At 42.8% G+C, this 18,011-nt stretch overlaps 1 protein-coding gene across 3 annotated transcripts in view; it reads left to right on the top strand.

Annotated features, from left to right (window-relative positions):
- The first annotated feature begins 2,868 nt into the window (after nt 1–2,868).
- Nucleotides 2,869–18,011, top strand: part of USP45 (ubiquitin specific peptidase 45) — a 53,772-nt gene continuing 38,629 nt past the window's right edge. For 2 of the 3 annotated variants that reach the window (XM_074150098.1, XM_074150096.1), the window contains exons 1-5: nt 11,526–11,625; nt 13,086–13,088; nt 13,748–13,917; nt 15,543–15,646; nt 16,143–16,243. In XM_074150098.1, coding sequence (XP_074006199.1) covers nt 11,526–11,625; nt 13,086–13,088; nt 13,748–13,917; nt 15,543–15,646; nt 16,143–16,243 — 478 coding nt within the window. Of the gene's footprint in view, nt 2,998–11,515; nt 11,626–13,085; nt 13,089–13,747; nt 13,918–15,542; nt 15,647–16,142; nt 16,244–18,011 lie in introns of those variants that run through there. The other variant, XM_074150097.1, reaches the window with a different exon arrangement.

Below are 18,011 nucleotides of genomic sequence, written 5' to 3'. Positions count from 1 at the left end.
GTCGGATCTTTACTAATGAGAGTTCTCCTCCTCAAAATGAGAACAAAATATTTCTCAGTACTGTAAAGTGTGACAAATTGAACCTGGCACGTATGACTGGTTCACTAGCTGCCCTTCTGCCAGCCTCTCCATATGGCCTCCTTGACAGGCATTTGCAAATTGTCTCTTTGAAGCAGTGTATCTATATATATATGAGTTGAAGTTTTATGCGTTTTCCATTTTCAACAAGGTATGGGTAGAATACGCTACTTCAGGAAATTCTCTTTTGAAGTATAATTTACTTTATATTTTACCTGTAGTAAAATAATGGCCACAGTTACTCACCATTTATTGCATATATTGCTATAAGGACCATAAACTGCGTGATGTAGAGCATCAGAGTATTGGTGGTATTAAATGCATATTCACATGAAATTGTATTTTAATAAATTTATAGTTTTAATTTGACCCTGGATCATACACATACACACACAAAGAGTGAACACAGTAGCTTCCTTGCAGAAATAGGAATGACTTGCTAGCCATCTTGTGAAAGACTGAGAGCCTGAAGTCAGAGATCAAGGTAGGCAAACTGCCCCGGTCGGTGAAAGGGTGGGAAGCGGCACATTCAGTTCTCCGCTTGCTTTCATGGCAGTGTCATCCACTCAACCCCTCCTCATCAGCTTTCTTCATTTCACCTCTTGGGACTCTCTATTTCACCTCTTCGCTCTTTCTCCATTTCTGCACAGCCTCCCACACTCATTTCCCAGCTGATTTCCCAGCTACATTTACCCTTGCACATTCTTTATCCTCATCTTCTCATTTGACTGAAGCCTTTGTTGATCCAAATGGTTCACAAACCTAGCCTTTCATAAGTCTTACTGCCTCGCTGATTTTTTTGTTCCTGCATCTTCTTTTTCTGACTATCATCTAGGCTTTATTTCTCCCCACAAATTCTTCAGCCTTCCCATAGTATTCTTCACCATGCTTTATTATTTGCTTTTGGCCTGCCCTTTCCTCTTTCTCTTTTCTTATTTTCATGCCTCCGATTGCTGATGCTCTTCATGTTTCTTTCTTCTTTGCCCTTGACCCTTCATTTTCTCTCATTACCAAACCCCAGACATGATTGAACTTCAACATTGGCTTTCTTTGGCTCTGCTTTTGCGTTGTTGAGTGCTTCTGGAGGAAAACTGGGGACCTGGCTGATTTCTGTTACAAATCTGCTTTGCTAACACACAACTCGAATTTATATCCCATTTTCCCCAACACAATGGGAACCTATGCATGAAGCCTGCTGTCCTCACTCTCTGCACAGAATTAAAATAATTTCCTTTGGGAAACATTTTCTTACTTCACCTTTTCTACCTCCTTTGCTTGTGTTCCCCTTCTGCAAGTGCCCCAAGGTTCTATCATTGAATCATAGAATGGTTTGGGTTGGAAGGGACCTTAAAGATCATGTAGTTCCAATGTCCCTGTGATGGAAAGGGACACCTTCCACTAGACTAGGTTGCTCAAAATATTCCATTTGCTTTTTACTTCCCCTTATCTACCTGGATTTCACCTCAGAATGCCACAGTGAGTGACCACACGCAGCTACGGGGCTCTGACCAACTCCCCATATGAATATCTAGCAGGCAGCAGCGAGTCTCTTATGTTCAGCATGAATGCAGGTACTCTCTTCCAGGTATTTTTGTTCTCCTCTCTGTGCTAAATGAACGTATTCCCCTTCGCATCACACTATCCCCCTTTCGCACATGTTCACTTTTCCTTCCTTCTCTTTAACCTTTTAATCTGGTTATTGGTCTTGCAGTGCAATAATTCTTTAATCTCTCCGTGCGGAGGAGGAAGGACCTACTTCTCGACCCAGTTTGTTTTGGATTGTTGTCCCATATCCTTTCTCCCTTTCACACACAGGCTCCGTGAACATGACGTTCACAGCCCGTGTCTGGGGCTCTGCAGTCTGCCTGCAGATCTTTGGGCTCAGTTGTCACCACTGTCACTGAAATGCCTAAAGAATTCCTCCTACCGAAATCAAATCCCGCTTAATCTGTCAACCTCTTTCAACAATAGTCTTCTTGACATCTTGTCTTTGCTTGGTCCAATGACTTCTGCATGCTTCCCTAACCATTCTTTCAGACTGTTTGTCAGCAGATCCACTACAGGTTCTCCATCCTTGTTTTTGGAGGGGTGCCACAGCAACTTCACCTTTCTCCCCTTTTTTTCTCCATGCCTTATCACTGGATAATCTTATTCCAACACAACTGTTGTCTCTCAGTCCTTAATTCACCTTCTGCCCCCCTTGCTGCCAAGCCACATGCTGAGTTTAATCTCAATCCCATCCTCTACCATCTCGTGTGCTGGACACTGGTGACTCTGCTTGTCCCTCCGCTGGGATATGCACCCTTGATTCTCATCTCCCTCCGGTCCTTCCTCGAAAATCTATGCAGGGCCCAGACCCTTCTGCATCCCCTCTGGGTACGGGCATCCCCACACCCTTGCGTGCAGGCAAACCTGTTCGCTTGCTCCCCAGGGGCACAAATCCAGTCCAGCAGCTCCAGGTGTTCCAGCAAGACCCCGCCAAACCCAGATGGGAAGGGAATTCCATCGTCCTCCCTCCCTTTGCACCCTTTCCCTTCTTTCCCATGAGTTTCTCAGCAGCCCCGCAGCCGGACCTGCCACTACCTGTTGCCTCTCAGCGGGCCCCGGTTCCCTCCCTGCCGCCCAGCCGGCAGCCCCGCTCCCCCGCCGCCCTTCCTACGCGGGAGACCCCCCGCCCCGATCCCACCCGCCCTCCACGCTCCCTTCCCCGGACGCAGCTCGTAAGGCGCCGGCTGCAGCCCGCCCGCCTCCCCGGGGAGCCGCCCGGGCCGAGGCTGGTGCTGGGGCGGGGAAGCGGCGCGGCGAGGCCGGGGGCGGGCCGCGCCGGGCGGAGCGGAGCGCCGGGGCCCTGGCTGCGGCCCAGCTTCCTCCGCCGCTTCCTGCCGCCGCCGCGCCAGCCTGCCTGCCGCCCGCCGCTCCGTGAGTGCGGGGCGCCCGGGGCGGGGAGGGGGGAAGCCTGCCGGACCCGCCCGGGGGGTGCCGTGCCTACGGCGGGCTCCTCTTAGCCGAGCCGGGGAGCCTCGGCGCGGCGGCCGCGGCTGGAGAGCCGGGCCGGACCGCCCCGCCATGGCGGTGGCTGGGCCCGTGGAGGAGCCGCGTAGGTGCAGCCGGGCTGGGCGCGGGGAGGGGGGCGAGCTTGTGCCGGGCTTTGGGCGACCGGGAGGCGGAGGAGGGGGGAACTGCCCCTCCGTAGCCCCGGGCCGGCCGCTGCTCCCCGGGGCAGCCCTGCCCGGTGTTCCGCACTGGTGCCCCGGTACGGCTCGCGGGGGCGCGTCTTGGGTGCCGGTGCCCTCTAGAACGGGGTAACCGTTTGTCAGGCCGTGGCACGACAAACAGCCGCACCGGGCCGTCTCCGTGACCTGCAGTAAGTTTCTCGGTCTGTTAAATTGGAGAGCGTCGGTAGCATCGCCTTTGGTCGGGTTTAAACATAAGCTCCGTTCACTTTGCATTAGGCAAAGTGCGGTTACGAAACGGTCCTGGGGCTCTGCGCGATGAGGCTGGCGTGGATACTTCTGCCCTGCTCTGACAGCCGGGCATATGCCGGCCTGGTGATGCCACCGCCGTCCTGCTGCCGCTGCGGCCTGGCCGGGACCGAGGCAGGCTGCCGGCTCCCCACGCCGAGTGTTTCCGCAGGCAGTACGTGTGGCTGCCGCGCTGGTGCTCCGCGACTCGAAAGCTTGGTTTTCAGCGAAATGCAGATGGGTACGTGCCCGGTGATTAGATGACAGCCTGGTGACGGTCCTCTTCGGAGAGGTCCTCTCCAGACGTGGTGTTCTAGACCTGTAGCTGCAACTCTGCAGCGTATATTTGAGTTAATGTTTTGATTCTCTGGTTCCTGGATTTGTTTTAGAACTTTATTCGGTCTTTTGCTGTTCATGTCATTTACTTTAGGGCTTCATCGTGCTCTTGCTATAGATATGTTGCTGTTCGCACAGTTAAACAGGATATGCACGATGGTATTTTAAACACGGATGCCCAAGAATAAAGACAGACATCAAGAACGCAGAAGTGCATTGCAATTGTTCCAGGTGTAGCACTGTATTCTTATTACATGTCATCTTTAGCTACAAGTACTTCCCAATTCCATTAAATAATCCTCTTGTGCAAGCACATAAAGCAGTCATGTTTAAAGGATTCTTTCCGCCCTCGTTTTCCAGCTTTTTAAATGGAAGCGTAGTAGTGGCACGAGCATGTGCCAGATTGATAACAGAACATGCCTTTGTGAAGTTGCTCTGCAGTTTACTACGGTTGTAAATATTTTGTCAGATTTCTTCATGAAATATTGAAGAACTGGTGCTCTGTAGTTTTGTTTGTATGAGATTCACAGAAGTGCAGTTAGCGTCTCACAGGTTCCGCTGTGAGCATCAATCGTAGATCAAGGACAAGTTGTTCCACTTTAGACGTGTCATCAAAACAAACTGGGGCAATTTGTGTGGAGGAAGAAAACGGAATGAAATTTTTTGCTCTCGGCGGCAAGACTTTGACTTTCAAAGAGCTCAAACTGGTTTTCTGTAGTCATTTATGGTTTTATCTGCTTTACTGCCATTAATTAGCTGAGTCCCACAACACCCTTCCAGAGCAGATGGGAAGTTACACGTAGCCGTTGTCTTCCTTCATCTTCACTGACTCAGTCCTTCAGGCAGGGGGGCAGCGTGAGTCTCAGCTTAACGTATTATCTTGTGTGGGCTTCATCCTGCTACCTCACACGCTGTGCTGCAACCATAGTTCCTTTTCATCACTTGCTATTAATTTACTATTTCATCTTCTTTTTTTCTTTTTAGACTTCCCAGACTTAGCGTTTCTCTGAAGTTCATCCTTTGCTCGTATTGCCCTTCATTTTCTCTTATGACATCTTGAACCACTTACTTCCCAGTTTTTGTCCACATGGTTATCCTGCCAAGGTCCTAGGAGTTCACGGGTTATTCTCCAGCTGTTTCCGTTGTTACACCCTCAGATTTTTCTGTGGTGATGGCACCGTTGCATCAGTGTTCGTATCGCGTGAGTGTGTAGTCTGTTAGCTCTGTCATCTGACTGCCTCTTCACATACAAAGTTTTCACTTGCGGGCCAACATCCTGGGTTATAAGCCATGGCTCTTTTTATCATGTTTCTGTGTTTAGCTTTTTAAAGCGTGAATTTGTAGGAAAATCCATGTTAGACCATGAATGCATCCACCCAGATGCTTTTCCTTCTTGATGTGTTCTTGTGTTTTAAAATCCATTTAAGGTGGGATAGGGAACATAAGCAAAAATTGCAATTTGCTTTATGAGTTTGGATATTGACCGATATCCCTGAAATTTTCCATAGCAAAACCTTTGCTATAAGATCCTAGCAAAAATATGTCATCAAAATACTACTCCTTTTGCCCACTCAATCCTTTTAATTTACTTTAGTCATAAGCCCAGTTACAGGGTCTTTTCATTCTTGTTTCTGGACACAGTTGGTTTATGTTCATCCTTAGAAGTAATTTTTCTGTGGCAGGTGGGTTTCAGTAGCAAGTCTGAGGGGGATTGTGCAGAATGAAAACATGGGGAACGTTGATAGATCATGTTCAGCTTGGGAGGCTGGATAAAAAGGATTAATAAAAGTGAGAAATGCTCTGGGATTTTTACCATCACTTGAAAAGTTGGATCTAGTGGTCTGAAGGCTCTGTCTCACTCCTTGCGCAAAGAGTACATCGGTGTCTCACCCTTTTAGGGCTGTAATATAATGTCAGGATTGGCGTCTGAGCTCCAGTGACGGTGTAGGATGTGTGATGTGCCTTTGGGCTAGGAAATCTTGGAGATGACACTTTCAGAATTTCAGATGACATTTTCCAGGGGAAGAAGTGTTGCTGCCACTACCAGTCAGCAGTTCTGGTCCTTTTACTGCTCTAGCAGGCAGCGGGGGCTTGTTTGCCGCAAAGGTTTCGGTGGCTGTCAGAGCGCTGAGCCTCCTGGCCCGCTGATGGGTGACACTGCCCGGTTGCTAACCGTGATGGATGTGGTTCTTGCTCTGATTGGGTGACATTTGATCTAGCAGCAAGCAAGCCAAAATGCCACAGGTAACGCTCGGAACAGATGTCCAAAATATATCAAATTGCAGCTTACATCAAAACATGTAGCAATTCTGTAGAGGATCTGGCATTACTGACCTGCACGAGGCTCTGCTTTTTGTACCCTCGCAGTTACGTGGAAGCTCGTAAAAATGTGCTACGGAGCATCTCATGGCCTTTGGACTTCATCTGCACATCTGTGCTGTTCCTCAGCCCCTTGCTTTGGTGGTAGGCTGCTGTTGACAGCTGGGCAGGTCTGTTAAGTTACGTGAAAGTGCTAATTTTTGAAATCCTGTGTTCAGCACGCTATGCCCTTCCAGTGTGATGCAGGGTTTTTAATTGGAGGGTTTAACTACAAGTGGGTGAGATGGTTGGTATTTAGGATACCTCAGATGAATTGAGGGATTGAGGTAAATGTGTTTGGCCCAGCTACTTCGAATTCAGGTGCTCACTGATGGAATGATTAACAGCACTGGTTTCACAGTTAATGGCCAGTACTACTGGGATAGTCTTACCCGTATCCAAAATAGTACCTGGAGACTATCTGTAGGCTCACTTGGCTGTATTTCATAGGGTAAGTATGCTTAGATGAGCTGGTGGCTCTTACACCAGTTTTACCTTGTTGTTTGCATTCCAGTAATGGAAGTCTAATCCTCCTAGTTAATCAAGAATCAGGAATAATGTTGCGATAGGTATTACACAGGTAAGAAATAAAATGTGGCACTTGCCTGAAAGATCTGGCAGCCTAATTATAAGACGAGGGGAAAAGTGGATCTTGGCAGGTGGAAGCAGCGATATGGTAGTAGTCAACACAGCAGGTTATTTCTCTAACATACTGATGATCTGGTTTGGGCTTCACAGAATCATATCAGAGAATACCAGGTTGGAAGTGACCTGAAGGATCATCTGGTCCAGCCTTTCCTGGCAAAAGCATGGTCCAGACAAGATGGCCCAGCACTCTGTCCAGCTGAATCTTAAAAGAGTCCAATGCTGGGTTTCTTATAGCATCATAGTGAAGGTACAGCATGGGAAAACTCACTAAGGTGGCACATTTCAAAATTTAGCAAGTGAGCCATAGACATTGTAGGAGGAGGGACTCAACCTCTAAGTAAGGAGTGTGAGATGATGAGACGGGAATAGGTTTCCGGAAGTCTAGACAGTGAAGACATAGTTTGCCTCTCCACCTCTCTTGCATAAAGGTGGTGTGAAGAGGAACAACCTGTTTGGTTTTGGTTTGGGTTTTTTTGTTTGTTTGTTTGTTTGTTTTTTTTCCCCAAAGAAAAGTGAATTCTAGTTCATACTACCCTTGTATCTTTTATTGGTTCTAGCTCTGCTGAGTTCCACTAAAATACAAAATTTTAAAAAACAACAGTTATTTATTTTAGAAACTACATCCAGCTATTTTTACTTTCTAAATATATACTTTATGAAGAGGGTGCATTTCTAAATATAGAAATGTTAATGCTGTTACTTATAGACTCTTTCATGCATATCTTATGTTTAAAATAGCCTTGGATTTAATGTAACAAATTTAGCATGTTGATTTTTGGCACTTTGTCAAAGTTAAAGCTTTTAAAATTAGCTAGGCAGATCATTCTGCTGCTTTTGAAGTGGTTTGATCTTTCTAGAAAGGTGGAAATGAGCGGTTGTAGCGAGGAGCTTTTGATCTTAATCAGCTTTTAGTAGGCAGACTCCCATTAGGAGTCTTTTAAGAAGTAAGAAGTAAACCGAGAATAGCAAGTGATGATGATTATGCTTCAAACTCTTGAATGCTGAGCTAAAAGAATCTGAGCACTTTTGGCAAGGACTGCTTCTTAGTTTTGTATGAAATGATTGTTTATAAGGAAGAGATTTAGCTCTTTCTATTTTTAGTTGTTTCCCTATGAAACTGCATAATCTTTTCTTAAGGTTTTTACTGTGGGCCAAATAGAGATCAGGTTGGAGTTAACGTACCCTCTGAATTCAGCTACTGCTATCGCAAAAATCAGGGTTGTTTTTAATTTCTCAGGTTCATTAGTCAAACATCATTTGCACTGTGACTTGATTTTGTGCATATGAAATGAAAAACTTACCATATTTATTCTTCCATCACAAAAAGAAACTTCCAAGTGAGGATGCATAGAGGCTTCTTTCTGCTTATGCATTCAGAGGAAGAGCCTGTCTCCTTTAGGAGACTCCACAGTTGATGGCTGTAGCCACAAATTACTCACTGAACATATTCAAAAAATGGGAGAATGGGTTGGAAAGAGGCAAATCATGGGAACAGTGCAAAGGTTTTTAATCTTTATTGTGTCGAGTTTGTTTTGTGTAAATTATTCATTTCTCCTCCGCCTGCTTGTCCTGAATGGTTTGTACCTATGGTCAACAAAAACCTACAGAATTTCTCTCTTGCTTTTTTCTTAGCTGTATTTTATGCTCTCTTGGGTCTGTCTGTTCAGAGTTTTCATTCCAATAAAGTCTCAATCTTTTATTTCCCATAAACTGAAATATTTGTGAGAACTAATTTCTGAAGCACCTTATGTTTCTTCCTTGTTTATCTCAATTAAATATAATAATCATATTCCTGGCATAAACATTTTGATTTTGAAATGTTGATCATGTTTTTAATTGTTACATGAAATCTTTTACTTGTAATGTTTTCTGTCGCCAAATATACTGGGAAAGGGCAGATAAAGCTGTCTATGTATTGTGCTGCTTGCATCATAGGTGCTTGCTGAGCAGCTCATTTCTCTTAGCCTTTCATACCACTTAAATGCTTTTCAAAATCAGGCTGGATAGGTCCTTGATACGCTGTGGCTTTTCCGAGAGCTCACAGGTCAGTAAACATTGTCTGATGGATGCCTGTCTGTATGCGTGTTCATGAAAACTGATTAACCTAATGGTCCGTGTTATCTTTTGTTCTGCCTGCTCTTACTGAAAGAAGACTGAAAAGTCTCCGGGTGGCTTGGTGGGTTCCCAAACCTGCAGTGTGAACGCCAGCTTCTTATGCCAGCGTGCATTTCTAATGCCATGTTGATTAGGTTGGGCTAGAAATGCCGCATCTTCAGTCATTGCAGGTACCAGCTGACACTGCCTTTTGCACGTGTCCTGAAGGACCCTAGAGAGTGGGTTGAGCGGTGGGCTGTGTGTGCCCCGATCTGGATCGTGTCGCCTGGCCTATGGGCCACTGGGTTTCACAGGTAGTAAAGACTTGCTTGTAGTTCAGCTGGTCAGGCCCATAATTGCTCTTTCGTGAAGTTATCTGAGCTCTCAAAATGTACTGATATGAACATGACTTTCATTTGGGTGAAATCTGTGGTTTGGACAGTCTTACGTAATCTGTCCAAAGAGATAAAAATTGTTATGCTGAAATGAACTCATAAATCACTTATGTCAATGTTGAGTAACCTAAACACAACTATGTTCCTTTAGGGAGGACATTTTTGCTGCCTTTGCTATTGACTCTTTACATAATTTAGTGTAAAATCATGGGTTTTCCAACAGCAGCTGTGTTGGCCTTACTGTTTGATGGATGTCTCCATGAATCTTGTGCTCAGCGCAACAAGTGGTGATGGGTCATTTCACATGAAGCTCAGATTTATATGATAAGGTGCCAAGTTGAAGTTTTTGGGGGTCTGAAGCGCCTTTTCCTTCTGTGATGCATGGCTGTTGGTGTACATTAGGCGTCCTAACATTTGTTGAATCTAAATAGTCAAGAGCTGGAATACTCAGATCTTTCTTACTGTATGAACACGAGTTGTGAACTTAGAATATCAGCAAAGCTAAATTCAGTGGCATTGTTCACTTGCACGTCTAATCATGTGAAACTTTATACATTCAAGTACAGGAAATTTTGAAATCTGTAATTTAAGAACATCATGGTATATAATATAAACTGATCGACATGTAAACATAGCATTCTGAAAAAAATGAAGTGTGTTTTGAAAGGTTGAGGAGACATGAAGCCGTTGATGTAAGGAAGCAGAGAGTAAAGGTTTCTTTCATACTCTACAGAAATTCGACTTGTCCAAAGTAAATCTCTAATTGATACGTTCATGCAGAAAACCTCCAGCACTAGCAGTATGCATGGCAGATGCAGAGATGTCTGTCCACGTTTATAGGAACCTGGAACAGGAGCTCTCAAGTACTGATTGCCTGCTTCACTTCCATGAAGGCTGTTCGGGTGCCAGTGATGGTGGTGCTCTAGTATCAATACTGATGACTGTTCTGCTGATTGGCTTAATGGATAAGAAAGGAGAGGAAATACTCAGTTCAATACACAGGTCAATTCCTGTGTCTCTCAGAGCTTCAGTAGTGCAAAGGTCTAAATGGATATACAAAGAAGATTTAAAAACTTAGGTAGACAAACTTTTTAAACTTTGGCAAACTTATCTATTTGATCTGTAGCAAGAATGTATCTTTTACTGTCCCCAAATATAGGGCATTTTAGAGGTTTCCTATGCATAAATGAGGTAGCACAGTTGAAAATGGTATTGGTGGCTCAGGTGACATTGTTAACCTGTCTGTGGTACAACAAGATGTCATTTGTTTTTCTAAACGCAGTGGCTCACAGGTTTGCAATGTATGAATTTTTGACTATCTGACATTCATATGCTTTGTATATGAAAACATAAATTCATTTTTATAAAGCACATCATTAAAAGACAACCTGTATACTAAGCCTCAAAAGCTGTTTGTGTGATGCACAGTTATATTCCTTCAGTGAATTCACATTTGGATTTTGATTAAATGACCAGTGTGGTGAAATCTCTGAGGATTTTAAAAGTTTAGTGGAAAATATTTATCCTTTAATTCTGTTCCTCATAGGACTCCTTGATTAATGACCCAAATTTCCTTTGAGAGACTTCATCCATATGGCTTCTCTGATGTTTAATAGAGGGGTTGGCTTGCACTCCAGTATGTCCTTACTCATAGGAGAGGACACTTTTGTGAGATTTGGAAGACTTTTGTATTTTATTAAAATGTTTGAAATTGCTCAAAAGCTTTTAGGGAATGTGCGATGATATCCCTTTCTTAAGGGAGATACGTTAAGGAAGAGAAGCTTTTATTTTAATGAAGGTTTTCTGGTAAGGTATGGATGGAGCTCTGCAGTAGTTTACAATAACAAAAATAAAGAAAATCTTGGTATCTCAAATATTTAACACTGGTGCCTGGAAGTATGTGTCCCCTGTAGCTACGAATACAATTCATAATGTCATGTAATGTAATTAACTGATCTTGCAGCTTTCCTAAGAGTTCGTGACTCGTTAGTACTCCTTGTTACACAATAGCTGATATTAGTCAAAGCCTAAAACTATGTTTGTAAGGTTTGAATGTGTGATTTGATCCCGTGCTTTTAGAGTCAAAACTCAAGACGTTTGCTGAAGCATTTGGACAATACAGCAACCCCTGTTTCTCTTTCCCAGTAAATAACAGATGCGGGTGAAAGATCCATCAAGAGCCAACCCCGAGAAAGCAAAGAGAAGCAAAAGGCCTAACAGGCCGCAGGATGAGGACTCCTCAGATGATATTTCAGGTAAATATATTAAGTGATGTTTAGCCCTGAGGTTGAGGGCTAATAACTTCCATGTTGACTGATGAAAACCACAAATGAGCGGTACCATGAAATACTTTCCTTGTTTCAATTTATAACAGAAATATCCCCAGTCAAGTGTTTATGACATGATTGGTTGTTACACTATGTGACTGCCTAAAGGGCTGAAGAGTTGTTTGATCTTCAATGACAACCTCTTCATAGCAGGAGGATGGTCCTTTCCAATGCACAGAAGGTCAAGCATGCATGGCAGGAGGCTGCTTGGCTGAACAGGGAGCTTCCAAGGCAAAAAGGAAGGGCAGAGAGGGTGGGAGCAGGTTTGGGCTGCCCTTGCATGGACCCTGAGTGTGCAGGGATGCGATTAGGTAAGTCAGCCTCAGTTAGAATTGAATCTGATGAGGACTGTAAAGGGTAAGAAAGGCTTGTATGGATACTGTGGCAGTAAAATGAAGGCTCGGGCAAGTGCAAACCTGCTGCTTGAGGAGGCAGGGGACCTAGGGACATGGGGCATGGGAAAAGGCTGAGGACCTCCGTCCTTCCTTTGCTTCTGTTTTCACATAGAAGCTCTGCACTCGGTCCTCCGTGGTCCCGGAGCCTAGTGGCAGACTCTGGGATTTAAACATTGTCCAAAATGTAAGAAGATTGAGAGCTGTTAAGCAAACTGGACTTGCACGAGTCTGTGGGATCAGATGGGATGCATCTGAAGGTGCTGAGAGAGCAAGGTGATGTCATTGTGAGGCTACGCTCTGTCATATTCATGACAGCAAATTGGGGAGAGGAGTTGATAAGTTAGAGGGTAGGTCTGCCATTCAGAGTCACCTAGGCTGGCTGGAGAAATGGGCTGGCAGAAACTGCATGGAGTTCAACAAAGGCAAGCGGAGACTTTGGCACTTGGGCCAAAATAACTGCGTGCACTTATAGGGTGGGAATCAATGGCTTGAAAGCAGCTTTTGCGGGAAAGGTCCTGGGGGTCCTAGTGCACATGCTGAATAAGAGCAAGCGGTGTGGCTTGTGCCTGCCGTACGCTGGACTCTATTAATTAAGCACAGGGTGAGGTACGTGATTCTTTCCATCTTTTCAGCACTTGTGAAACTTCACCTGGAGTACTGGGTCCGGTTGTGGCCTCCCTGTTACGAGAAGGACATTGACTTGTTGAACTGAGCCCAGCAGTGGATCACCCCCTCCATGTTGTTAAGGAGATCGAGAACAGGATGCATGAAGAGGGGCTGAAGGGAATGGATTTGTTCAGCCAGAGGATTGAAAGTGCAGTTTCTTTCTTTGGTTGCCTGAGAATGCAGAGCCAGACTCTTCTAGGAGGTCCACAATGAAAGGGCTAAAGGCAACAGACAAAAGTTAGGGCAAGGCAAATTTGGCTATGTATGAGGAAAGTTATTTTATTTTCACCTTGAGGTGGTCAGACAGAAAACTAATTTTCTAGTGAGTTGGTGAAACCTCTATCCTTGAAGATATTCGACACTCAGCTGAACAAAGCCATCAGCAACCAGATCTAAATTTGTATTTGGCCCTGTTTTGGATGAGGGTTTGGACAAGATGGCCTTCAGAGGTTCCTTCAAACTTAGATCGTTATGTGGTATTATAGTGAAATTTGTGCGAAAAAAATATGACAGAGAAGAATGGTGACTGATATTTGTGTTCAGAACAGGCAGTTGTAGGGACGCATGGGTATTCAAAAACGTTTCTTTATGGATTGAAAAGGAGGTAATCGTCTGTGTTGTTATATGCAAAAACAGATTTATGTAGTATTTTACCATTGACAAAAAAACAAACCAAAAAACAGGGAAATTTATTTTGTACGAAAGTAATCCTTGTACTTTTGTACAAAGTAGTTTACCTTTTTTTAAGAGGTGGTGTTTATTGACTTGAAAATGATTCTCATTATAGAAAGAGATCCTTCATAAAATAGGTCCTTCATAAAATTCAGTATATGGGGAGCAGCTGGCTGATTTTTCCTATTGTAGTTCTTTGCTATTTTTTTTTCTTAATGTTGAATTCATTGAAGACTCTGCTCTTTTTGTGTACACGTGCTCCCTTTCCCACCTATTATTTTTAATGGATGAAAGTGAGTATGTGTCCTTTTCTCTAGGCTTAACCTGCCAGCACGTGAGCCAGGCAGTGGATGTGCATCATGTGAAGAGAGCGGTAGCTCAGAGTGTCTGGTCAATATGTGCAGAATGTCTGAAGGAGAGGCGGATGAGTGATGGTGAGCCCGTGGCACCTTCGGACATCTGGCTGTGTCTCAAATGTGGCTCTCAGGTACGCATATGTTGTAAATTTACAGAGGGAAATTGGCCCTGATTTTCTAAAGGATACGACTGATGTGGATCCTTGTCTGTTTGACATCTCATTACCTTCAGTGAAACAATGTGCCATAAGTGCTTAGCTGTGAGAGTCCATGCTCCAGCTTCTTCAGTGGAGTGGGATGTGGTCTTATAGTGTTGTCTGTTTTTTGGCAGTGTTCTGTGTTAGTTTTAAGTGTTACAGTGTGGTTTGGCATCACAAGTAGTAAGTGCCCTGCCTTTCCTCTGTTCTTCATCTGCCTGCTCTTGCCACTCATGGAGAATTGGCTCCAGGAACTGTGTGGTTGCAAAATGCATCCGTTCAGTTGGCTCATCTGGCAGAAGATCCCGCAAATACGAGTGAATGAAAAAATGGATATGTATATTGCTGAATCAACTTACATTGTGGGCACTCAATTGCTAGATTTGGTGGAAACCAGGGAGAAAGGACTGTGCCGGAGTGAGAAGGCTGCTTTTTGTGCCAGCTAGCCATTAGACTGGATCGGTTATAATATCAAATCGTGGCCTTGGAGTTTAAAATGGCAGGTCCTCACCCTAAGGGCTTGTGCAAGTTTCTGTTCTGTGAGTAAAGTAAAGCCCGATACAGAAAAATTCACTTTACAGGCTGTGTCACACTCGGTTCAGCTAATAGTTGCCCGAACAAAGCATTTCACAGGTTTCTTAGAGTTTCAGAAGGTGTTGCTGTAGTAAGGACAGAAGCCAGATAATACTGGTAGGAGCTGAACATATTTAATTTTGCAAAGAAACATGCTATTAGCTGGCTTCAGAAAATAGTTAACCAGATCTGAGGAGGACTTGTATACCTTGTCTCTGAAATCTTGTAGTTAAGGAGGGCTTTTAAAAGGAGTTAGATCTGTGTGCTTTTTGTCATGTTTATGTGGTTAGTAGCCTCCAAAACTCACACCTCATTCAGAGACCAGTCCTGAATCTCTTAAGTCCCACTCCATAGATACTTGAAAAATTGCAAATGCTTTCTTTCAAAGTTGCTGTACATAAATAGTGAGTTCTGAGTAGCTTTTTTTTTGTACAAAACCAATTTATGTGCCTTTTGCTTTCTGGAATGCATTTGACATTCTTAAGCAGTGAGGTTTACGTATCCTGTCCTTTCCTTGGTATTCTGTGGACCAAATATGCTACATAGTCATTTAATTCACATTTTTTGAAGATAATTCTTACTTTTGTGGATGGCATAATTTGCTGTCTATTGATACTTACTCAACAGCTAGGAATTATTTCTATGAAGTTAAAACAAATCTGGTAATTTTCTATGCTTTTAACTGATTTTTCCAAGTAGAGGAGGTGAGATTTTGGTTCTGTGTAGTCATTGTTTTTTCCTTTATTAGTAAAAAGAAAATGTGTTCATTTAAAAAAAAAGGTTAATTGATAATAATTAAAAAATAATACTGGATTATAAAGAGCGTTATACTGTCTCAATCCTTGAGAATGCTAAATGAGTATTTAGGGTCCTATAGCTTTCTGTCGAATTTTGAAAAGTAAGGTTTTTGCAGGTTATTTACTAATAATGTAGTCTTTTCCTACTTCCCTTTTTACCCCTTACCGTGCTGATGTTTCTATTTTCAGGGATGTAGTAAGAACTCGGAAGGCCAGCATTCTCTGAAACACTTCCAAACAGCACGCACAGAACCTCATTGCATCGTTATCAACCTGAGCACATGGGTCATATGGTAAGGATGAGTGTGCAGGTGTTTGTGTGCGCTTGTATGTAAGGACTACTCGTGTCTTCTCATGATAAATAATGATTCTGACAGATAAAATGAATACTTTATATAGAGGAAAGGCAGGCTTTCTGGAGGGAAAATTAGTTTGTCCTTAGGACTCTCAGAGGGGTCACAAATCAATACTAAGATAGAAGTCCGAGTCCATTGTGGTCTGTAGAGAATTGGCTGGTTAGAGGAGTTTGTCCTTCCTGCTGATTCTTTTATGATTATTTGCAGGACTATAAACTGCGATTATTTAAATCTGTAAGTATCACAGTGAATTGGGGCTGATCTACAGAAGAGCATATATGGGATGAGAGAATTCAATTTTATTTATCTTTTTAGTATGAAAAATTGTAACCTAGAGCTTAAGTAATTTGTGTAAGGTTGTTGGAAATGTTTGTTAGTCCTGGGAGGTGCATCCAGATATCCTGAATTCCAGTTTGTTTCTGCTTTTGTTTAGGTGTTATGAATGTGATGAAGAGCTGTCAACACATTGCAACAAAAAGGTTTTGGCTCAGATAGTTGACTTTCTTCAGAAGCATGGTTCCAGGGCTGAACCAAGTAAGTTTACCCAAATAGTTTTATCTAGAGACATCTGTAATGTACTGTCTCTAAAAGTGAGCATTTCAGATTTTGATTTGTGTTAAACATACCATTGAAAAAATTATATATGATGCAAGCATAATACAGTTTGTAATTGCACAATTACTTGGGCAGTTAATGCCTGTCAAAACATAATTTCTTTTTTTTTTTTCTACAGTATGATTACATTTTAAAAATACTTTGGGCACTGTAGGGACAGTTTTTCCAAATTTTGTCTTTATTAAAGAAAGTTTATTGTAGAGAAGCTATTACCTTAAGTAAGATGCCATATAAATGAATGTACAACAACTATATAGAAGCATAAATTAATTTAATTTTCCTGGTGTGGATGTGTCACTTCTTAATTTTTTTCTGATTTAAATTTGTTTTCCACAGTTAATTAAATTTGTTTAAGTGGATTTTCTAGTACTCTATTGTTGGATGTATTGCTTTCTGTTCATTGATGTTATTGGGTTTTAATTGATAGAATGGTCATTTCTATTAATAGAAAATAGTATTAAATTATTTTCTTACACTAGGAACCTACTAGATCTTGTCAATACACGTAAAAGTAGATAGAACTTTATACATGTGGCCCTCAACTGTCTACTCTTGATAATACTGACTTTATTCATCCCTACTGCAGCACACTTGGCAGCATTTCTGGCTTGTGACTTAGCGCATTGGATTCCGGATTTTCCTCGCAAAAAAAACAGCTTAAGTAAACTTTTAAAACAATTGGCTGCAGTTTTTAGCAGAGATAATAAATGTGGTTAAAAGTAAGAACAGAAAAGAATTGTCGTGCTGAATTAGACTAGATATTCCTCTAGCTGCATGTGCATAAATCCTACTGGTTTTAAGAGATGTTACATATTTTGTGAGACGTAAAAAAATGAAGGGCCACCCAGAAATACATTTTTTATATTTTGATCTAATCACAAGTTGCATGCTAAATTATTCAATTGTAATAAATTGCTAAATTGCTATTTTTGGCATCTTTTCACTCGGAGCAATGAAAATACAATGTGATTTCACTTCTGTTCACAACCAGTTTCAAGTTTACTTGTAATAAATGGGTGTTGCAGCTTGCTTGCAGATGAAAACGCTGCACTGTTTGTTTCAGTTAATTTGATGGAAACAATTTCATTTTGTTTTTGTACTGCTGGCTAAGACTTTCAGAGTGATATGACTCTTTGTGCTTTATGGTTTAGATTCTTAATTTATGAATATTCAAAGCATCTAATGTTTTCAGAGTGTGGTGCTTACAAGTTTTCTGTGAAATGTCTTAAGCAGCAATCAGGGGCTTATAGCAGCGCAGGGCAGAATATATTTCTGCTGTATATGTATTTGTGTCTCTTTTTGATACTCTGTTTTGAAAACGCACGTATTTCATTTAAGTATTTGCCTGGTATAACTGGAAACTCTTTTATAACTGGACGCAAAAGTGTATTGTTTTTGTTTAGGGCATAAATATTTTCCCTCTTCCCCCCCCCACTAACTGGTTTTATTTAAACCAGTTTTTTCTTCAGTTTTGGAAATCAGGCATTGAAACGAGAAACTAGCTGTCACCCAGCTCCAGTTTGCAGTCACACATTTTATGGTGGTGGTGCATTGAGCTGGCCCTGCTTGCTCTGGTGCCTCGGGAAGGGAGGTTCAGGACAGTGATGTGAAAGGCAGAGTTGGGTACCACTGGTGACATCAGGCGAGGGTGCGCTGTGGCCAGTGTGAGCGTCCTCCCGCAAGGCGG

Source organism: Numenius arquata, chromosome 7, assembly GCF_964106895.1.
Source record: "Numenius arquata chromosome 7, bNumArq3.hap1.1, whole genome shotgun sequence".
Classification (NCBI taxonomy): domain Eukaryota; kingdom Metazoa; phylum Chordata; class Aves; order Charadriiformes; family Scolopacidae; genus Numenius; species Numenius arquata.
This window is presented reverse-complemented; position numbering and strand designations above follow the sequence as displayed.